Source organism: Acanthochromis polyacanthus, chromosome 14 (genome assembly GCF_021347895.1).
Source record: "Acanthochromis polyacanthus isolate Apoly-LR-REF ecotype Palm Island chromosome 14, KAUST_Apoly_ChrSc, whole genome shotgun sequence".
Taxonomy (NCBI): Eukaryota; Metazoa; Chordata; class Actinopteri; family Pomacentridae; genus Acanthochromis; species Acanthochromis polyacanthus.
Window position 1 is genome coordinate 39,238,256 of NC_067126.1, and position 23,405 is coordinate 39,261,660.

The 23,405-nt window shown below is 42.6% G+C and overlaps 1 protein-coding gene across 3 annotated transcripts; it reads right to left on the reverse strand.

The window, feature by feature from the left end:
* Positions 1-3,725: 3,725 nt before the first annotated feature.
* sox1a (SRY-box transcription factor 1a) lies at positions 3,726-22,857 on the reverse strand. Of its 3 annotated transcripts, none has more exons than XR_002596271.2 (3): positions 22,656-22,857; positions 14,530-14,578; positions 3,726-4,739 (listed from the first exon to the last, which is right to left on the reverse strand). XR_002596271.2 is itself a non-coding variant. In XM_022207024.2 (3 exons), the coding sequence occupies exons 1-2, from the start codon at positions 19,212-19,214 to the stop codon at positions 14,558-14,560; spliced, it is 864 nt and encodes a 287-aa protein (XP_022062716.1). In that variant the 5' UTR covers positions 19,215-19,618; the 3' UTR covers positions 3,726-4,739; positions 14,530-14,557. The 3 variants fall into 3 exon arrangements, 1 of the variants encoding a protein (XP_022062716.1); XR_007946259.1 differs by lacking the exon at positions 22,656-22,857 and adding an exon at positions 15,263-19,614; XM_022207024.2 differs by lacking the exon at positions 22,656-22,857 and adding an exon at positions 18,372-19,618.
* Positions 22,858-23,405: the final 548 nt, after the last annotated feature.

Sequence of the window (23,405 nt, forward strand, 5' to 3'; positions counted from 1 at the left end):
ACATTAAAAGAAAAAAACCTTGAAAGAAAATTACAAAATCTACGCTTAAATCCACACAACGTTCAAAATCTTAAAGGAGCTGGTTGAAATGGACGGCTCTCAAACATTAAACCAAAGATTACATGCACAGTTTAATGAAAGCACAGCTAGTTATTCATAAAGTTCACTACAGTTATGTGCCTTTGTGCTGCTTTTTTGTTTTCCACAAAGAAGAAAAGACGGATGATTCCGCTGCTTGTTTGTATGAGAACACATAGAATTAAAACTGAATTACATTTTGTGAAATACGCTTCCCAAAATGTGGATTTATTCCGTCTGTTTAAAATTGCGTGAGGTTCTCTAATATTCAGTTCACATCTCTGTTTTCCACTCCTGCAGCAGATTACTGGGATGCACTGCAGAGCATTCAAAAGAGGGCAGTGTAAGCACACATGCAGGGTTCGCCTCACGCCTTCCCCTATTTCTGCATCTCTCGCGTAAACAATGTCACAATCTCCATACAGCGTACGTATTTAGCTCCAACTTTGCACCTTTGCAAATCAAACTTGTATTTTTATTTTTGTTTCAAATTAATATTCTGTTTGCCAGGGGGAAAGCGTCTGGAGGGGGGAGAAAAAAAAAAGAAGTATGACTAATATAATTCCAACAGACATTTCAACAGTCTGAGTGAAAAACCCAGTGGTCAAGCTGTGAGGAAAAAGCTGCACCTGGTAATTGCTGCAACACCCACTGACCCCTGTGCAACGTGGATCAGCGTAGCCCTTCACTACATGTAAGAAAATTGCTTCATAGTTAGTGCATTATTGTTTCAGTGATGGCAGAGAGGTTGCGTTGCCTGGCCCTGGGTGGCATCATTAACGCAGGCTGGAGCAACACGTTTAAATCAGATGGCATTGTCACAGGTGTAACTACTGCTGTTCATGCATGTGATTAATGTCCCCTTTTTTGATTAATTTCCTACGTTGGCTGAGAAGCCCTCGCATTTGTGATTAATGAACCTGCAGCCTAATATAATATAATGGTGGTCTGGTACTTATTTTTTACGTGCGTGTTTGTGTGTGTGTGTGTGCTCGCTGGTACCAGTGTGCAGCATCCTTCAAATCCCAGTTCAGTCAATGGTCACAGTTAAAGGTCAGACTGGAGGAAATCACACAGAGCACATGGACTCCCTAACAGCGGAGTTTTTCTCAGCATGGAGCTGCGATAGAGGCGGCACACTGGGCTGCGACAGTAAATCTTGAAAACAAAGACGGCCGAGAGAATCTGGCACAGACCTAGAATGTAAAGTTAGTGGGAGGCTGATACATAAATCCACATAGAATGACGCAGCTCAGGTCTCATGGGTCTAAGCTTCTATCTCTGCCCGAGGGCTGGGAAGGGTGTGACCAAGACGCTGCAAACCAGAGAGGGGAAAGAAAAAAGACATACAGCTTGGTTATCCTCACTGTTGACCTTCTGATGTCTAAGTCAATATTCTCTGTCTTCCCCCCTCCCTGTATCCCCGGTGGTGACAGAGACAGAGGACACAGGGGTCTGTAATTAGCTGGTTGACCCCGGGGTTGGGTTGTGTGACCCCGGCAGCCGTGAAGCGCAGATCCAGCCTGATCAGATGAGTAGTTCTGAGGGATCAGTGGTTGAAAGACAGCCGCCTCTGCACCTCAGCCAACCCAGTCACATTAGCCAGCGCCGGCCGAGACGGGGGCACGGTTACAGGAGCCCAGCTGCTGAGCCCAAACAGAGCCGCAAACACCTGTCTGGGCTGGAGCACAAACGTATAGACGCATGCTTTTCAACATCCACGGACACCGATGCGACCGCAAAACACACTACCTGCCACCACTCAAGGAAAAGAAAGGAGGCGGGGGGTGGGGTCGGGGGGGGGCGAGGCTGAGGGGTAACCTGACCCAGGTAGGGGAAGGATAGGTGGAGGGAGGTGGATGGGAGGCGAGGGAGGAGCTGTCCTGGCCCTTGGTCAAGTGCCTTGTATTCCACAAACAGGCCGCATCCAGTTACACTTTACCTGAGAAGCTGAGCCTGAGGAGAGGATTCAAAGAAAAGCAACGCGGACCTCCCTCCTTTTGGTGCACCCAATGGAGATTTCACTCTCACAAAACACATTCTGATTCCTTCTCTGAGCGTGTATCCAGGGATTTAGTGAAACTTAAGGTCAGTTCATGTCCAAGTGTCCCTTTTTTCCCTCCCGCCAGCTGTAAGGATTATTCAGAGCATTGCTGGTTGATAATTGGTAAACGTGGCTCAGCTGTCTCCGCTGCCTCGGCGGCTCACTACGCTAATTAAAAACAGCGAGATGGGAGAAAGGGAGAGAGTGTCATCAAGGACACGCTGGGAGACGTTCACCTGAGACAGCACAGTCACCGATGCTCCGGGCACGTCGGTATGACCTGAACGCCGCACTGTTTGAAGTTGTGACAGTGAGAAAGACAGACAAAAGCGTCTGGATCTGAAACTGTTGCCCTTGGGGGGAATAAAGAGATGGGAAGAAATAGAGAGGAGAGAGCACAGAGTGGAGAGATGGAGACGGGGTTAAGCACAAATTTGGTAGCTGTAGAGGGAAAAGCAAAGGCAGAGCGTCCTCCCAAATGTCTGTATTAAAGTTAAGGCCTCCTCTTTACTTATTATTTAGTCTCACTTTCTGTTACTCATCTCTCATTCCTTTCTACCTCTCTACCTCTCTCAAGTCTTCATGTTTACACAAGCTGTTCCTGCCATCTCCCTGTTGTCTAACCCTCTGCTGTTTTTCCTCCTTCTTTCCCCTTCTTTCTTTGTCTTTTTCCTGCTGGTTGGAAATCTGCAAGGCTTGCTCATCGGCGCCAGCCTCTGTTAATCCCCTCCCAAAGCACCTTAGCAACGCTAGGAATTTAGAGATGCTAAAAAAAAACACACGACGACAACGACAACAACTGTTCTTAACACTGGGCTCATATTGGCAAGAGTGGCCACATCTTGAGATGTGTGTGTGCGTGTGTGTGTTTTCCATAAGTAGTTCAGAACAATCTGGAAGGGTGTGATAACCAAGGATCTCTCAAGAGTGTGTGTTTGTGTGAGTGTGTGTGTGTGTGCATATGGAGTGCGTGCATGCACAGAGTGTATGTTTATGTGATATAGTTCCTATATAACACCGGCAACCTGGTAATCACTGCATGTAGTCACCTGAGATGCTCATTATCTAGTCTCTGTACATGTTCTGTCTTTGTCTGAGCGCCGAGTCTGCACCTCGGCACACTCTGCACGCCGCTGGACGAGTCTCACAAGTGTTCTGTCTTTGTGCGGTAAGCTGCACACACCTGAACGAGTCAATGATAGACCGAGAGGCTTAAGCGAGCGGGAAAATAATAAATTATGGCAGATAGCAGTGAAACAATTTGTGTTACTACGGGTCCAACTTTGATGTTGGCCAAATGCCTTGATGAAAAAAAAGAAATCAATAAAGCAAGGTTGCAACACTCATCGCAATTACCAAGTCAGTTATTTTTCATTTATTGGCTTTGTGATGTTCACACATCAGCACAGATCAGCCCCTCCGCCTCTCGCTTTTTCTACCCAAAATCAATTACTTAGGGGCAATGGTAGAATAATTGAGGGCGCATTTAGGCCTTGAAATTAATACATAGTTTAAATGTTCAAACTTTTCTGCGACTTCTCGCTCTGAAGTATTAATTTACCTCTCAAATTGAATGTGAGAATAAATGACGTGAAGCACAATATTTTGTTCTCAGGCAGCAATAAGATGCAAGAGTTTATTTAATATGCGTTCTCTCACTTTTATTCTTTTTTTTTAAATTCTCCAGCAAACGCTATGTAAGTCAACAGAAAAACAAACCGTAAAATGTGAGTGTTGAGCGCATAACAAAGACCTGTCTCACAAGATGACATTTAATCCATCAAAAAAATATGCAGTTTCTTTCTCTTTTTTTTTTTAAAGAAGTGAAAACAGAAATTTACATGACATGTACACTCATGCACAGGAAATATGTTAATTAGAAAGCTAACAGCATATCCAAACAATAAATGCTTATTTTCTGACAGTCTGCCAGAGGTTTGTGTTCAAATGAAATTACCTGGTTCACACCGTTTCCACGCTGCACTGAGAGCCGAACAGACGAGAACGCTTCAACCGATTCTCTGGACCGACCGCCAGATCTTTACAAGTTTCCTATCGGGCTGGTCAAACAGCACATTAAATACACTCAGAGCTGGAGAAATATTCATTACAGGCATTTTGACGGATTTTACAAATCTGAAAATGCAGCGGGTTATTGGAAAACATGCCAACTGAGGGACTAAGAGTATTAAGACAGTGAAGCTGGCTCCATTGAAAGGGAATGGGGAAGGAGAGCTGTTGCAGGCACTGCACATTTTTTGTGTGTGTGTTTGTTTCTGCCAAGATGGATAAAATATAGGGTGGGGTTTGTTTTTTGTTTTTTTTGGTCAGGTAAGCCACTTAAGAGAAAAAAAAAATCCACATGCTCTGAAATCAGACACTGAGAAAAGGGTTTTTGTAATTTAGGGGTTAAAATTAGGTAGCATCACAGGGGAAAGAGTTAATGGGGGAAATTTCAGGCATTGGCTCTTGCTGACATTTTCCGAAAGGTCTTTTTCGCTCACAGCACCCATCTCCTGGTGCAATGATGGCTCGCCAGCAGAGGAGCCAAGGTGCTATCTGGTAACGGCAGTCCACCCACAGCGATCCACGTGCACTGCTGGTAGTCATGACTTTGCTGGAAGACAGAGAAACAGGGAGATGGACAAGCTGAGGGTATTGATTTGTAGGGATGTCAAATGTCAAAAGTCAATGCAGAACATACAGAAATACAGGGTGACACAAAAAACGGGAACTTTTTAACAATCCAATAAAATCAAGAGTGATGGAAGAAAAATATTTTATTCATAGTAATTGAAACCTTAAAGCATGCCGTTTAAGAAACAATGATGGAATTTTCATTTTTTAAAAATGACTTCCTGTAGATGGCGTCCTCCTGTACGAATGCATTCTTGAAATCTGCTGCTGAGATTTTTTTTAGTACAATTCAGTCATTAACAGTGTATCAGTCTATGAATTCAGTACAGTAACAAGTAACAAGTGTGTCAAGTTGATTACACGCACAAACAGTACAATACAAAAACAGATAACATTAATTACAGGGGTCTGCGACATCTTAAGTATAGTATATTGTATTTTTTCAAAAGTCTTGTAGTCTTTACTAATTTCTTATTATTCGAGTTTAAATGTTCAATTGAGGATAAATACGTTTTTAGGTCTGTTTCTGCAAAATTTGTCCAAGAAGGCACTCTGCTGTTGAGATTCCTCATTGACCGCTGCAACATCTCAGCTGGATACTGTGAATTTCATCCTGAATTCTCAGTTTTAACTCATCCAGAGTTCTTGGTCGAGTCGTGTACACTTTACTCTTGAGATAGCCCCACAAGAAAAAAATCTAAATTTTCCTGCAATCGTACAGGAGGACGCCATCTACAGGAAGTCATTTAAAAAAAAAAGAATATTCCATCATTGTTTCTGAAATGGCATGTTTTAAGGTTTCAATTACCATGAATAAAATATTTTTCTCCTGTCACTCTTGGTTTTATTGGATTGTTAAAAAGTTCCCTTTTTTTTGTGTCACTTGCATGTCATCTCACATAAGAAACACACACTGGGACCAGGTTATCAATTCAACGACAGATTAATCAAATTTATCCCGCGCCTTGATAGCCGACAACAATCTAATGGCTCTGGAAGCAAATTGAATGGGGCTATAATCATTAGGAATGATTTATCTGCTCCTCTTTGACATTTTGCGGTGACATAAGCATCCTTCACTTGTTCCGATCTGACCGATCTAAACGAGCCGGTTTGTTGATCACTTGACCCAGCGGGGTTCAGAGGTCGGCCGGTTCAAACGGCTATCAGCGAGCTGCAGGTTGTGGTCGGCCCCGTAAAACCGCTGCTTCTTATCTGAACTCTTTGACCCCTCATTAACCCCTTTTCTGCCGCTTGCCACAGATGAGCAGAAATCCTTTACAGCATCTGGTGGGTTGGAACGCGTGCGGCCCAGCGATAGACGGACGCTGCAGGTGTGTCGTACAGGACATTTATTGAGGGAATTGTCGAGTCAGTGAGAGTTGGTGGGCGTAGGAGGGTGTCAGTCAAACAGGGTTGTAAAACAAGAGTAAGAGTCTGCAGCTGTGCTTTGAACGACAGCGTTTTAACATGCAGATGTTGCTTTCAAAGCACGTGGGACGAAGGCAGAGATGGGAAGGCTGCACACGCTAAGAACACACGGGTTTTTACATCATGAAGACGGGTGTACGATTACAAAAGCGGTTGGAGGAGGATTCAAACATCGTCCATTAAAACGGGCTTTCGCTGATGTGTGGCATCAATATTTGTTTGATTTTCAAACTGTGAAGGGCCACTTCAGGTATAAGAGAGCCGTCAGTGATTTAAAAACTTGGATATTTAGTCAGACACAGGTATAATATTTACTGTGATCAACATCTTCAGTGCAGCGGAGGCAGATATTAGAGTCATTTGTTCCCAGATTTTCACCTGAGGACGGCACTGGCGGGAAATAATGTGGCGATCTTAAAGCCCACTGATTTGACATCAGACACTTTAAAGCAGACGTTGCACCTCATTGCACTAGTACACTTTTTAAAATATTTATTCTATTTACTTGTATAGATATATTTAATACTTTATGTACAGCTGTTTGGTGTTTTTGTTTTTGGAAGTGCCAACAAAGCTTCATTGCAGAAATGCATCGACAATAAATGTGCTTGAATCCTTATGGAAATAAATGATAACTGCAGGCGTGTTTTGGAAGATGATCAGTCAGTCGGGCAACATATCCATTACACTTCCTTTTCACCACCGATGAAAATGGGAAAACTGTGCGCTTCTTCTTGAAGATGGGGCAGCCAGATCTAATTGTGATTTTTCTGACAGATATTGCAATTTCATTTGAGATGCAACTTCTTGAAGTCGACCTTAGTTCAGTATTCACTGTGCAAGAAAATGCAAAACATGTGATGGAGCATTAACACATGAGATCCATCAAAAGCTGACTGTCACACGGAAGACGGCTTGAATCTGTCACTGAGCTGAAGCCCTCGATCAGACGTGCTGCATGGCGTAAAGTCTAAATTACAGCCTTTGCAAATCGTTAATTACATTGCTTCAAATTGTGATTTAGATGTAAAATGTATCAATTGTTCAGCCTTAGTTGGATTTTGTTGCGTTAGCTCCACCTCCCCTCTCTGGCTGAGAGGCTGATAGAACGTGCATCGCTAACCGTGCACGGCTTGTCATTTTATGCCAAAATGTTGTCACAGACGCTCAATTCATAACACTGTGAACGCAAGGACTCTATCACCGTTGTGTTGTCTCATCTGGCAAAAGATTTAACACATTTATTTAAACTAAATCTTCAAGATGGCCACTTTGAGGGATCAACAAATATATATTTCACTTCAAAAGGTAAACATGGCAAATGCACGACATTCCCTGACAATCTATCCGGTGCTGGTTGAGGCTGTTTAAAAACACAAACATCAACCTCATGGTGGCGGTAGTAGTAAAATTAGGATGCATCTTCTGGGAACCATGAATATCAGTTGTGTGTTAGCGCTACACTACAGTTATACTACAACATGTCAGGCACCATCATATGGACAGGACTTTTACTCTATCTTCAGCTCAGTTTTCTGCAAAAGAAAAAAAAGATATATCAACAAAATTCAATTCATATAATGCAAAACATAGATTCGCAAGCTGTTTATATGGGTCCTCTTAATTGTACGGTTAACCATGAAGGAGGAGAGAAACCAAACTGGAATTTTGCAGGCTTCTAGCAGCATGATAGAAGATAATTTATTCAGGGTTACAGATCTCTACCACCTGTGCCACATTGCCTTCAGGCCTCACCAAAATTGGTCACTTTTTGTGGGGTCCATACTTTAGCAGCTCATATCTTTCTATATGATACCCCCAGAAGTCTCCAACTTTGTAAGTTATCATACAATTTTGTTTTGAATAGGACAGAGTGGTCCTTGGGTCAACATTTATAATATTTCTAGTAATTTTAGACCCCTAAAACCTACTCGCGAGTGTGTTTTTCTTAATTTTTAGCATCTTTAGAAGGCTCCTGTAGTCTGTAGAGAGTAGCTAGGAGGCTGTGAGGCTACCTGTGATGTCAGATGGTTGCTGTGAACTTGTCTGCCAAATTACAGCCATCAACAATGTCTAGAGGCTGAGAAATAAGCAGTTAAATAGTGCAAACTTCTAGGCGAGGATTTAGGGGGTGGGTTTAGGTCCAAATTCTAAAAAATTCAAGATCCCATAAGTTTGGAACTAATAGAGCTAGAGCTCTAAATTTTTGCATGGAAAGTTGTTTTGTGTCTATCTTTCATCACAAGAAAATGTAGACAATTTGTAGATGGTGCAGCAATACCCATTATTGAAACCACATGAAACGACCCAAACATCAACCTCATGGTGGCGGTAGCAGTAAAGTTATGCATCTTCTGGGAACCATGAATATCGGCTGAAACTATCCTATCTTGAAGATATTGTACTGGATATTTTGACCTGCTGGTGGCGCTAGAGGAAAAGTCAGAGGATAGCCACGGTTGAAATCATTCTCCAGGGATTATAGATTCCTGTAAAAGGTCTCACATCAACACATCAACTAATTTCTGAGCTATTTCAGCGTGGTGGACCGACCGGACAACAGACGCTGTGGGTCAGACCGAGACATTGCTCTGTGTGGACTGGTTGTGCAGGAAAAAGCTGTTTTTCTGATCATTTTTCTGTTTTTTTTAGACCAATTAAAAGAACTTAATTGGCTGAAATAATTAGCTTCCGGCATAAATGTTTCATTTGTGCAGGAAAGAACTAGAAAGGAAGAAAAAAAAGTAATGACAGTCTGCAGGAGGTGCCGATACTTTCAAACTCTTCCACCTCAGCTCTCACCCCTGAGCACCACAGAATGCTCTATTAAAAACTTCTTATTACAATCCACATGCTTTAAAGTACGCAATTTTTTTCTCTCTCACTAATTGAAAAAAAAAAACTCTAATAACAGATTCAACTATGACTCAAGGTTACTGCTTATATTAAGTGAGGAGCAGGAAGCCACTTATCGCGCTTTCATTAACATTTTATTCTAAATTCCCCCTTTTGCTCTAGAACACCTCTATTAGTTCGACCCATGCTGCCAAACAACCCTAAGTTTGTTTGTCACCAAGACTCCATGAAAGAAAGTCTTTGTGGAACCACTTGTGCTGAAAGAGGAGAAAAAGAAGAAAAAACTGAACGGTAAACTCCAGGCTAAAGCTTCTTCTTTCAAGTGCACAAACAGGAGGATTGTAGAGGACACTTAAAACTTCTCACGTGACCCTTCTTTGTTGTTCTGTTTGGGACATGGGTATCAAAGTGTTTGGCTGACGTGAACAAAGTGCATGGAGATTCTGAGAAAATGGGGTTTACCTTTAAAAAGATCCCAGCTCTGGTGATTGCTCTTTTCATTTCCAGAATAAACGTGTTTATCTTTAACAGCAAATAACTGAGGATTTATCATTTTTAGTGTTTGAAGAGACTGTTGGATCTCATGTTCAAAGCGCCACCTGGATTTAACTCAGAAAGTAGCCTTCCATTGGATAATTACTGCACTTATGACGACAACTTTTTCAACTTGAGGAGCTTCTCTTTTTTAAATGTTGGAAGACATTTCCTGTGGTCATAAAGGATGCTAATCTGTCTCAGAAGAGTCAAATTATTGGCCTGCATCAAGCAAAGAAAACAACTAAGGAGATAAAACGACTAAAATCAGGTTAAGAACCGTCCAACAGTTTATTAAAACCTGAAGGATAGTGAAGAATAATCATCTCTGAGGAACAGATGTGGTCTGATGAGTCCAGATTTACCCTGTTTCAGAGTGATGGGGGCATCAGGGTAAGAAGAGAGGCGGATGAAGTGATGAAGTCATCATTTTTAGTGCCTACCAGCCTGTGGGGGTTAAGGTTCTGATCTGGGGTTGGTCAGGTTCACCAACGTTATGTTCCCAAAGAATGAGGTCAGCTGATACCTGAAGGTCTTTCCATCAGTGAATTAATGCCAGGATTCATGGGCTCACATTGAGAATGAGTGGATCGGGGAGCATGAGATGGATCGTCCTCCACAGAGTCCAGACCTCAGCCCCACTGAGAACCTTTGGGATGTTCTGGAGAAGACTTTGTCCGACTCTCCTATCATCAGTGTGAGATCTTGGTGAAAAATTAACCCCCCCGTTGTCTTCATTTACAGGCACCAAAAACTATTATTCCCTTGCCTGAAAAAAATCCAGAAATTCTGCAGAAAAAATTCCACAAATGTCTGAAAATTTGCAAAACCTTTAGCAAGACAATTCCAGTAGTTCCTTATTAGAAGGAAGTGTTGTATTAGTCTGTCTTGGTTTAAGCTAGATGTGAGCAATAAACTGCTGGACAGTGGGTTTAAAAAATAAAGTTTGCGTCATATCTTTATTTTCTTCTCCAAATAACCTGAAGATTTGTGTGAAAATTGCCCATTTTTTGCCTCGTTGGACCAAGTTGCCACATTGTGAGATCTCAGCATGCAAAAAGGTGTGCAAATTACAATATGAACTGCAGGAGATGGTGATAAATGATTAGTCTCTCAGCCAATGACAGACATGTGGTAGTCACAGCGGCACCAAATGTTTTCTTTAGAAGGGTGCGTGAATGATGCATTGCACAACAAATCTGCAGCCAAAAGTAGAGTTTTTTTGTTTGTGCAGAAAGTGAAAGTTCAGTCATGTCGAGCTATTTATGTTGCCCGTTTCGTTTTCCAACACGTGGAGTTAAAAAAATAAATTCACAGAGTTGTCACATACGCAGCTGCTGACTCTGTTGTCAATCAAATTAGCCCAACTATGGCAACGCTGAAGGTTTAAGCCGGTTATGTGACATCAATCCAGTATTTTATCAGTCATAATTCTGCATCGTATCATAATTAAAATGCATTTGGAGAATAAAACATGAAACATCGCTTTTGCCAGAAAAGGCTGGAAAGAAGGCGATGATGCACAGGATTAATTAGTTCGGCATCTCCTGCACAAACTGGCAGAATACTGAGTGCGATGTGTGCGCGCAGCCTTTCAGACGTGCGTTTCCTCAAGGTAAACTCAGCAGATCACTGTGAGTGATGGCACTTCTCAAACTAGAGGCTGTGGGCTTCTCATATATGATAAATCCCCGCTGCCATCAGAGGGCAGCACTACAGATCATTCATCATATCTTTTAAGTAACTGAAGGATTCTCTCACAGTTCAGTGCTCCTGCGATGCACATTTCAAACTTTACACATGAAGCTAAATGCATCTATTGGATTCATTAAAAACAACTTTAATTTTTTCTTTTTAATCATTTAAATGTGCTTTTTTAAAGCATTTTTCTGCACTTGTGATGCATCTCTAGCTCGCCTGTGTTGACAGACTCATTGAATTTGCAGCTGACAGACCCAAATGCTTTGCCTCATTTGAATAAAACGCCCACTTGTTTGCACATCTCCCACCTGTATGCCATCTCTGCTCTGAACACCGCACAGACGGGGGAAAGCCAGTCTTAAGGGTGGACAAAAGTGGTGTTAAAATTATGTCCAATTCAGTAGCTGTGCAACTGGAGTTAAATCTAACTACCCCCTGCGTCCTTGCCTCTAAACTCGTCCCCTACGCACCAACTTTAAACCGTGCTAAATCACTCCGTTGGACACAGTCTGCTGCTGAATTTTAGCCATCAGCAGCGTCTTTCTCTCCCATTCCAAGGAGCATGATGTTGTGAGACAGCAGAGATATCAGAGATTGGGGTGGAAGATTTGGCACACAACACAAACGACACCGAAACCCACACAAAGCGTCTGACTCTGATATGGGAGACTTCTGTTCTCAACACGTCTCACACCATCATAACTGGTTTCTTTACCCATCTTCAAGAGCTTTAACAATCTTACCCTACACGCCTGAATTTAAAGCGGCACAAACAGGAGTTTTGACCACTTGGAGGTGGTGGAAAAAACTGAAAACACCAAACTGGCCAATATCAACTTATAATATTGACATGAAAGACAACAGAAAAGATGTTTCTTAGCTGCTTTATACTCCACTTTGTTGCTAATTTAGTCTGTTGTCAGGGATCAGGGTTTTATTTTAGATGGACTGCGCAGGAAGTCACATTTTTTGGATAAAACGCATTGATTTAACCCTCCTGTTGTCCTCATTTACAGGCACCAAAAATATTGTTTTCTTGTCTGAAAAAAAAAAAAATCCAAAAATTTAGCAAAAAAAATTCCCCAAATTTCTGAAAATTTGCAAAACCTTCAAGAAGAAAATTCCAAGAACTCCTTAAAAGTTTCCCTTAAAATTTCTATTTAAAAAAAATCCTCCAAATTTGGCAAGAAAATTCTTGCAAATACTTTCAAAAATGAGTAAAAATCTTCCAAAGCGAAAATCGCTGGATTTTGATTTTTTTTGTGTGAATGTTCTTCAGAAACATTTTTAACATTTTTTTTCCACCAAAAAATGTTCAAAGATTTCCCAGAAATGTTAAAAATGTGGACATCAGAAGTTTCACTGTGAAAATAGATTTATTTTCCCACATTTTCAAACTTTAAAACGGGTGAATTTTGAACCACAGAACGACATGAGGGTTAAATAAGCTGATCAACCCTCGATAAGTTATTTCACAGCAGGATTTTATCACCTTATGTAAATTTGAGCAGATTTTCAGACAGAGATTTTTACTGTCCCATTCTGGAAATCATGTCTTCTGGGAAATGAGGATGATTTATCTTCTAAAATCAGACATGTATTATAGATGTTTGGCTCTTTTAACCCTTTTATCCAAGATCATAAGCTTTATTTTAACCTAGACGCCAACATATAAAGCAGCTTAAATAGTAGTTTTGACCACTTGGAGGAGGTGGAACAAGCTGGAAACACCACATCAGCCAGTATCAACTTATAATATTGATATGAAAGACAATAGAAAAGATGTTCTATCGCTGCTATATACTCCACTAGTTGCTAATTTAGTCTGTTGTCAAGGTTTTATCTTCGATGGATCGTATTTTTGGATAAAATGCATTGATTTCGGTAAATTGATGGACCCTGCTATTTATTTCACAGCAGGCTGGCATCACACTTTGTGATTTTAAGCAGGCAGAGAATTTCACTATTTGAGGCAGGCCTGAGCTCATGTCTTTTGGGAAACTTACAGGGTTTACATTTTACAATCAGACACCTTTTACCCATGATCTTCAGCTTTACCAATGTCAACCTAGACGCCTAAATTAAACTACAAGCTGCATAAACCGCTTTTGTGGCCACTTGGAGGTGGTGGAACAAGCTGGGAAAAACCAACCTGTCCACTTTTAACTTAAAATATTGATATGAAACACAATAAAATAGACGTTTTAGTCTGTTGTCAGGTGTCAGGGATGGATTGCTATGAATATAAGTGAGGTAGTTACGTTTTTTTAAATAAAATGCATTGACGTAAGCAAATTGATTGACTCTGCTAAATTATTTCACAGCTGGGGGGCATCACAAATGTAGTTTACATTCTACCATCAGATTAAACATATCTGGTTTATGAGCTTTGAAGTCCTGGTTTGGGATAAAATAATTAGACAATATCCCACTTAAATGACCAGGCACTGCAGAGGAAGTTTTGGTATGTTTCCTGTGTCCATGTTTGGATTTTGGTTTCTCTAATCAGAGCTTCTTCGGTGGTTTCTTAGGTTGGGACTCATGACCTGAGAGAATCCTGGCTGCAGAGAGTTCCTCCCTCACTTTCATTCAGTGATGGACAGTCAGGCCATCAGTATGCTGCACCCCACCTCCCACCTCCCACCTCCCACCTCCCAAACTTGCATCTTCTACAGACTTATTCTTCCCTTTCTCCTCTTTCCTCCTAAAAAATCCCCGGTTCCTGTGGAGTGGCTGTTTTATTTTTATTTTTTGTGTGGTCCCAGCACTGTCCCGTTTTTTTTTTATCACTCCCTCTGACGGGTTGCCCCGGTCCCCCCTCGCACCTGCGCCGCTCCCAGGTCCCTACAGGAATGCGCTGGGGCTTGTAATCGCCTTTGTGGGGGCCATTGAGTTGTACGGCTGACTGAAACTTCCCAACCTCACAGCGCGCTGGCCGCTGAATGGGGCTCAGCGTGGGGCGGCTCTCCAAACCACGGACGCTGCCAAATTCCTACAGTGGCGCTCCACAATCACTCCCACACAGGCCCCGATATACCGCCAGGCAGCGAGGGGGGAGGCTGGGGGGAGGACGGGGTGGTGGTGGGGGGTGGTGAGTGTGCGTGTTGGACAGAGGAGATGGGAAAACTCCAAACAAGACGACCACTTCTTGTTTTCCCTGCATGTGCGCAAACACTCCATGTTCTGGTCACTTTTTAATTCTTTGCTAACAGTGATTTGGGGTCAACAATAAATTCTGAATATCTCACCTCTTTGCAAAAAGTTCCCGTGCAGATGCTATTCCAACAACGGAGAAATCTGAAAAATAAAAAAATAGAAATAAAAAAGGGTTTTTTGTAGATGCTTGGACAAAGTTTGGAAATAATAAAGCAATTTCTCCTAACTTTCAGTGCATTCTGTGCTGCGTTTCGGTGCATTAGGTCTGTGTGCCGGCGTACAGCGTGCTAGCTGTGGGTAGATAGAGCAGCACTGCAGGATTAAGAGGCAGCAAGATTGTTAAACATGTCAACGTGTAATTGCACGATAAGGCCCTTCCGAGAAATTCATTGGCCCAGTTGCTTTCTCTATTCCGCGCTAATCTCGCCCGGCACATTCGCTCTGTGCAATCTGTCTCCATAATCTTCTGTGACAGAGCGGGCGACGAGAGCAGGCTGCTTGGTAATTTTTTTAGGAAAAGGGGGGAGAGACGCGGAGAAAATATGCAGAGGCGTGATAAAGTGACGCTAATTATCCCCATTTAGGACAGGGAGTGCAAGGGATCGGGGCTTTACGAACAACCGAGTGTGCGCCGGAGCTGATGGCCTCCTAGCACGGAATATATCGGTGGCTACAAGATAAGAGTATGGCGCGGTGGAGAGATTTATTGGCCGGTCAGCTAAACACGCGTGCGCGCAACCCACACACACGCACGCACAAAACACACACACATACGGCAACGGTGGATGCCACATCGCCTGTAAACCCGCTGCACCCTACACTTACCCCCTCTTTCCACCTCAAGGTGTAATTTATTCGGGTTAAATTTGCCAGAACGCTCCTCTTTTTAGCCTGGCGATGCGCCGTGACGCGCTCCGCCTCTCCGTCTCTTTCAGCGTTAATCCGCATCTCTTCACATCAACAGATAAGATGGAAACAGATGCAAAACACGCGAGGAGGCCATCCCTCCATGCTCCCCCCCTCCTCACCCTCCTCCACCCCGCCATACGGGGAGCATCGTGGCGCGGAGATGTCCTCCAAAGAGGCACCTTCTCCTATTTTGGAATTTAAAAACTCATTTCCAAGACATCTGTGGTTTTATTTCAAGAGATTAATGCGCAGCCAGACGTAGCACGCTTTTTATTTTCTGAAACTATGGGGCCTAACAGGTTTAATTGACACACCATGCAAGTCTTCATCAGTGTGAAATAGGCCCTTTAACTCTGTATTTGAGATTAATTGATTTTTAAAAACGCCTAAGTAGGCATAAATGTTCCTCATTTGAATGTGTATGGCTATTAATCTGTATCTTCATATGAGCTAATGAAAAAAGCAGCTGGTCTGTCAGGAAAAATGAAGTCATCCTCATTTTTTATTGTTTGAAAAGGATTAATGAAGATAAAATGAGGCGGGTATGGTTTGTCTTTAAAATCTACAACGTTAGTAAAAACAAATGATAATCTAGATGTCTGAAATCCTGATGAGTCAACAGTGACTCCAGAAGAGAGCTGTCAGAAGGTTGCTGACCGATGGGAAGTCTAAATCCAGTCTGTGCAACAGTTTGCCTGAACGCTTTCTGTTTTAGATCTGAACAAATGTGGCCTTGAGATTTTTTCTTCTGTTTCAATCACTGACTATTTATTCAAAGTTTCTTGCAGTGGATCGACTTGACAGTTTAAATCCCACCTTTCTGCCTCTACCAAGAGCAAAATACAGAAACATCTCTCCATGATGGACCAAAAAGCCACTGAAATCAAAGCTACTATAGTCATTTCTTAATTAATTTCTCACATTTGAACACCGTTTATTTGTTAAGTAAGATGAGCAAAAAGCAGCAAGAGGACTTTTGGGATTTTTAAAGTGTTTTCCTGCTGTTTTCTACTGCACCAATCAAAAAATACAAGCTGCTGTTTCTTCCAATAGTTCACATGTTTGTCCCACTTAGAAGCAATCAAATGGCAAAAGGCAGATAAAATGTGCACGTAAGACAAAACTGTTAAATATTGAAAATATTGTCATTAATTTAAGCTTTTTAAGAATAAAATCTTCAAACTGTTCTTTATATTTTGATCTTCTTGGTTATTTCTGTCCGAGTCTTCTGTAAAATGTTCAGAACAGAAGCAGTGAATTCCAAAGTTCACAGTAAAATAATAAGAATAAAAAATAAACAAACTACTTCAGTGCAGCAAAAAGATATTAATCTATTTTGGTAATTCATAGTTCAAGTGATAGTCATATTAATTTAGAAATTATAAAGTTATATTTAAACACATTTAGTGAGAGGTCGTTAAATTTTTCAGGAGCATTTCATAGTTTAAAATCTGGTCTACGAGCTGTTCAAGAAATAATCTTGGCACAATTTTGCAATTCAGTAGCAGAATTAAAATGTAATGGCAGATTAATATAATGCCACAACACACTACAAATAGATAAAAATAAGAATTAAGTCTGCAAAAATAAAATTCGAAGCTTAAATTTGCCATGAAAATTGTCATGTGTCTGTGGGAAATATTAAAAAATGTCACAGGCATCATTTAGAAAAAACACTTAACCCATTATTAAATGAGGACATTTCGTTAAATAAACTAACAGGTGGTTGTCATGTGAGGCCTTGTTGATTTTTTTTAAAATAAAATGTGTAAAAACAAACGTGTGAGGAATGATATTAATATGAAAAGAGAACGTTGGCCATCATGTTGGCCTGCATTAAATATGAAAAATGATTCTCGGTTATATTTTAGGCCTGCATGCCTCTGAAATAGAGAAAAAGGGGGAAAAGATTTTTCCAATTTATGAACATATTTGTAATTACCCATAAAACTCGAGCTCATGAAACCACATCCACCTAACAAAATGGTTTCCTTACAGCCCCGCAGACTGTAGGCTTTTATGCGTAATTACGCACAAACAATTGGTCTATTTAAAAGCTCGTGGGATCTGTGTCCAGCAGCGATGTCAAAAATTTAAGAGGAGGCTATTTTTTTTCTAGAACAGTCCTCATGACATCCTAAAAAAACGTGAAAACACTCCTGTGAGAAAAAAATAATCAATCTAAGACCGTTGTCTTAAGAATCAAAGCAACATCTTGTGAAATTTATTCAATTATTCTTCATTGCAATATCAGGGCTTTTCACTTGCAGAAAAGCACTTAAATTACAACAGCAGTTGCCCGTCATCCTTTGAAATATTAAAATTATTCACAATTTACAATAATTAGAGTGTTACAATAAAAAGAGATGATTTCCAAGAATTAAGACACAGGCTTCTGCAAAGGAACACAAATGTTTAAAGAATGTGATTTTCCCATATCTTTTAAAGCACTTTCTTATGATTATGACACGTTATCTCATTTTCAAATAACTTACAAGAAACTTCCCCCGCCCCTCCCCAAAAAATAAAAAAATATGAGACAATTGAAGCAAATATACCCCCATGTGAACCTGGCGTAACCCTCAACTAAGAGCGTGAAGTGATGGACAAAAAGATGATAGCACAATAACCAATATCTCAGCATCATACTCGTTATATAATTCCACTGGTGGCTATTCAAAAAAGCCGAGATGAATATGCTATTTACCCTTCATTTACAATATCATAAACATTCTGTACAAAATGCAGGTAGTTCTCGGGACCGGGGTTATTTAGAAAAGAGGTAAATATTTGGTTATGTGTTCGTTTGCAGTTTTCAATTATTCTGTGAGTTCTAAATGTGTGTTAGAGGGACCGTCCCGTTCACTCCAGCCGTGGCGCTCTGGTAATGCTGCGGCAAGGCATGGAGTCTACTTTGCATTGACGGGTCCCCCGGCTCTCCGGTCGGTAAATACATGCTTATCATCTCTCTCAAGTCTCCGGGGCAAGGACCCCGTGAGTGTGTGCTGCTGACGGGAGGGCTTACACTCGGCTCCGACTTCACCAGCGACCCTAACGTCCCCATGGCAGCTGAAGAGGAGACGCCGGAGCCCTGGTGTTGTGTGTAGGTGATCCCGCCGTAGCCGGATGGAGAAGCGTTCATGTAGCTCTGAGAGTTCGAGATGGGGCTGTACTGCAGGGCTGTCATGTCGTAGCGGTGCATGGGCTGGGGGTTGTGTGAATGATGGTGGTGTGAGTGGTGGTGGTGGTGCGCTCCGCTGCCCGGGTGCTGGCTGTAGGCTAGCTGAGCCTCCTGCATCATCGCAGCGGCTGCCGCGGCTGCAGCCACCTGCCCCGAGTACGCACCGTTCGCCCAGCCGTTCATGTGCGCGTAGCCGGAGCTGGCCGAGCCTCCGTGACCCCCGGGGCTTTCTAACCTCTGCCCGACCCCGGATGAACTCATGCCGACCCCTAAACCAACTCCACCGCCACCACTGGGCCCAGAAAGCAGTCCACCGGCCAGGGAATATTTGTCCTTTTTCAGCAACGTCTTGGTCTTCCGTCTCGGCCGGTACTTGTAATCCGGATGCTCCTTCATGTGCATGGCTCGTAACCGTTTCGCCTCGTCGATGAAAGGACGCTTCTCAGCCTCGGACATCACCTTCCACTCGGCGCCCAGCCGCTTGCTGATCTCAGAGTTGTGCATTTTGGGGTTCTCCTGTGCCATCTTTCTCCGCTGCCCACGGGACCACACCATGAACGCGTTCATCGGTCTCTTCACGCGCTCCTGATTCGCTTTGGACCCGCTATTCGGCCCCGTTTGCCCCGTGGTCGAGTTCGTTTGGGGGCCGGGGGAATGAAGGTCAGTTTCCATCATCATGCTATACATTCACCTGGTTTTAAACTTCGCCACCAACAGAGAAAAAGTCTATTTCAAGATAGGTGCGGCGCGCACAAGTGCGGGTGCGCTCAGGATGACTGGGCTACAAAATTAATAATCTAACCCCCAAATGAAGCAAATGCGAGATGAAAATTAATCCGAAAGGGCATACAAAATGTTCTCCAACCAGTATTTCACCCTGTCTTCGCCTGGGCTGGGTTCACATCCACTGTGATAGAATGCGCATTGGAGCCACTTTCCCTGTCGGAGTTGAGAAGTTGGTAAAAGCGGCAGCCATATGATGCGCACTGACAGCGGTTAAATGAAGCACAAGCGGCCAATGAGGCTCTAGAAGCAGAGTGATTTGCATGGCGTTTGGTCAGGTGACTGGAGGACCATAGAGGAAGAACACACCGGAGGAGGAGGAGAAGGAGGAGGCAGAAAGGAGGGTCAATCCCACAAATAGCACGAGGCATTTGAAATTTCCAAACACGCTTTTCGAGACTTCAACACAAAAATAACTAAGATTTGCTAGCAGTGGGTGCAGCCTGTAATATATATATATATATATATATATATATATATATATATATATAGTATAGCTACTGAATTTAAATTACAAATTCCACATCAGACACCTTATAAATTGAGACGATTCAATAACTGTTTTTTTACTCCCTATTTCTCTCCACACTTGAGATTGAAAGACAGTTCCTCCCACATTTAAACACTTATTCTCACGTTCATTGTGCGTCCTGGAAGCTTGGCCTCAACTGTATTTTTACGCACTGGAATTATGAGCTACAGTCTCTCCAATCTCAGACGACTTGATTCTGAAACAGCGTCTCAAAATAATTTTTCAGACCATCTCTCTCTCTCTCTCCTGCTCTCTCCCCCTCTCCGTGGCCCTCTCTCTCCTTGCAGGTATGTAATTAAGGTATGTAGTAATAGTAGGTGTCAGGGAGAGAAATTACGCACACTCAACGCAGAAAATGATGTGAAAGAGATTTGGTAAAAGAAAAAACTGTTGGTCTAAGAGGAGCAGCCCATGAGGATGGATAGCCACATAATGACGTGAAATTGCCGGGGCAAAGCGCCGTTACCGCCGTCTGCTGGTGACGGTGAAGGCGTCCTGGCCATGCCTCCGTGTCTGTGTGCAGCTGTACACGACAAGAAATGTAAACTACCACCGCTGCTGTCATTTTTTCACTGGAGGATTTTATTTATTTATTATTATTGAGGTACATTTTACGCCTCTTATTTAACACCCAGTCAAGTAGCCAGTTTGCAAACCCCGAGAGAGGAAGCGGTCTATGTGTCTTCGAGTCCGCGCATATATAATCCAGATTTCACAGCTGACCTCCCCTGAAAAGCCCAATCAACCTCTAATTGAAAGGGAAAACGAAATACCACTTCCCGCGGCGAGACTAACGATTTAATCATTCTATCGTTCTTTGCTGTTTTTTTTTTTAATTTTAATTAGAGCTTAGCTTGATATGGCTCTCTGTTCAGGGCCTGAGGGAGCGGGATCACTCGGACGGATCCACGTGTCTCTTTCCGGTAATAGGGTTAACGGCATGTTAACAGTGGTCAATAAACGTCTCCAGTGGTCCTCTGTGGCTTAAGGCCCGAGGAAGATGACAATATAATGATGGCAACCCGGAGAGCAAACAAACCCAAAAATCTGGAAGGAAACAACAACACTGGAGATAAAGATGTGGAAAAAACACCGACAGCTTTCACTGGCAACATGAACACTGCTCAACATATGGAAGTCAAATTTAAAATATTTAGCCTATATTTATTAAAATTAAAGATTATTACTTTACCAAACCTCATAAGCAACTTCAGCAATACAAGCCATTATAAAGCAGATTTTAACATATTTATTTTTTAAAAATTATCTAAATACATTTTCAGACTTCTCTGTTTTATTAAAATCCTGATCCAAGCTTTAATACAGGTTTTTATAGATTTAGGCAAACGTTAGAAAGCACTAATGCATCCAACATTTAATATTAAACAATTCGATGACAAATTTAAAATGTGAAAACGACCTGAATTTGGTGATTTTTTTTTAATCAATCGGCAGAAGTCATAAAATCCATTATTATTAATTATTATTATTATTCTAGTGGTTGAGTGGATCTGAGGTTGTACACAGAGGATTAGCCTGTACGGTGCCACCGGGACCCCGGTGGCCCCCTGTTTACTTCCTCTGTCATCCCCCCATCAGTCACTCCTCTTTTAACAAACCTCTTTTCAAACCTCCTCGCTCCTTTGTGCGCGGCCTCTGTGACAGGATGTGTGCGTGCGCGCTGTGATGATGGTGCACGACCGGGGACAAGGGTCAAAGCAGTTATCAAGCCCCCCCTCCACGCCGAACCCCCCCACGTCCCCACAACAAATAAACAAGAAACAAGTGAATGTCTTTAAATACAACTCCACGCGTCCAGACTCGTGCGCAACGGTGCAGCCATTATTCCGTTTAGTTCTAAACTCATCCACGCACCGCAAAACACACACCCTCATGCACAAAAAACTCCACACTGATTGTAACGGAGTTATTTCCATTTTTCTCTCTCTGTGGAACAGTTAACCTGAGCGGGGACAACGTTTTCCAAGCGCGCTGCGCTGCGTGGATGTGCCAGTACGCACAAGCCAGCGCGCTTGGAACAGAGGTGGTGTTAGTTTTGGGGCAAGAAAAAAGGAGTTCTGATCACCTGCTGATCATAAATCGGGGTTAATAATTGAACCCAGCCTGAGAGACAAAGCACCTGCTCGTGAGCTTCAATTTACAAAACCCGAAAATGTCCAGATGTGATGATCAGCCCCCGCCCTGCTTCCTCCGCCTACTGAAAAGTAGAAACTAGAGAACCACTAAACGTAAATACTGTCACAGTGACAGCCGCCAGCCAGTGGAACAATTTGTTATTTCTTAACACATATATTTCATAGCATGCAGCATTTCTTTTCTCGTAACTCAAGCCAAATAAAGGTGCCTCAGATGATAACCTCTCAGTCCGGAACAGATCAGCAGCCGATAACGTCACTTCGAGAAAATCAAACTGAGCCGGCTGGAGAGCAACTGGTAGCATCACGAGCCTCAGAACTGTGCGCTCTGTGCAGCCAAACCCATGTGGAGCTCGCTTGTCCTAAAATAAAGCGACAGCCTGCAGCTGGAAACACATATTATCTGCCCTGAACTGAACAGAGCTGAGCGCAGACGCTCCGAAATAAAGCTTGTCAACAAAGACGTTTCTTCCAGTCGGCGCAATCACTGAGATCAGAAAGCGTTCAAATTCGCTTTACCCTGCTAATTTTTTCAGCATTATTTCCACATCGCGTTTGGACAAAAAAGATTTTACGCACAACAGACAGGTTAACTACAGGTTAAATATGTATATAAATCGACTTTCCTGCGTAAGGAATTGGCATATGCAAACTTACGCACGTTCCCCTCGTTCCCTCTACTCCAGACAAAGTGGGCAGATTTCTCCCTCCATACTCCTAAAGCCGTCCTAAACCCCTCCAAAGCTTCATGTAAGACCGCTACTCCCACTACAATCTGGCCGCTCGAGTGCCAAGGCCATCCATGCCCGGCGCCCAAACCCACCACTCAACACACACTGAGGGGCAGAGACAAGAAGAAATGACATTTATTATACACTCTAAAAAAGACAATTCCAAGTTATTGTTTCTCTCTGCGAAAGGGGTTTGCTTCTAACATAATGAAGCGTCTTTTGTGTGGCACAGAACAATACAAAACAAGTATTCTAATAAATAGCCACTTTTTTTTCTTTTCTTTTTTTTGGGCTCTCCAGGATGAATGGGCTGGAGCGGCGGGGTTCTGAAAGGCAGCTGTGCTGCATTGGGGGAGGAGGGGCGAGGACTTGGCGAGGAGCCCCGCACCCCCTTCGCCTCCTCCTGGATACTGACTCCCATTACTGATCCTGGAACAGAAAAGGATGCAAAGGGAGGGAGGAGGAGAGGGGGAGAGAAGGGAAGAAGGGGGGACGTATTGACTTTGGAGCCTGTTTTTTTTTGTACTGGGGACATGCACTGTTCCCAACAATATGATCTTGGAATTATCAAATATTGCATCCACGCTGTGAAGTCCAGGGCATCCAATTAGATTTAGTTCATATGAAACTGCACAGCTTGTAAGCATGTGGTTCTGACAGCTTTCAGACAGACACA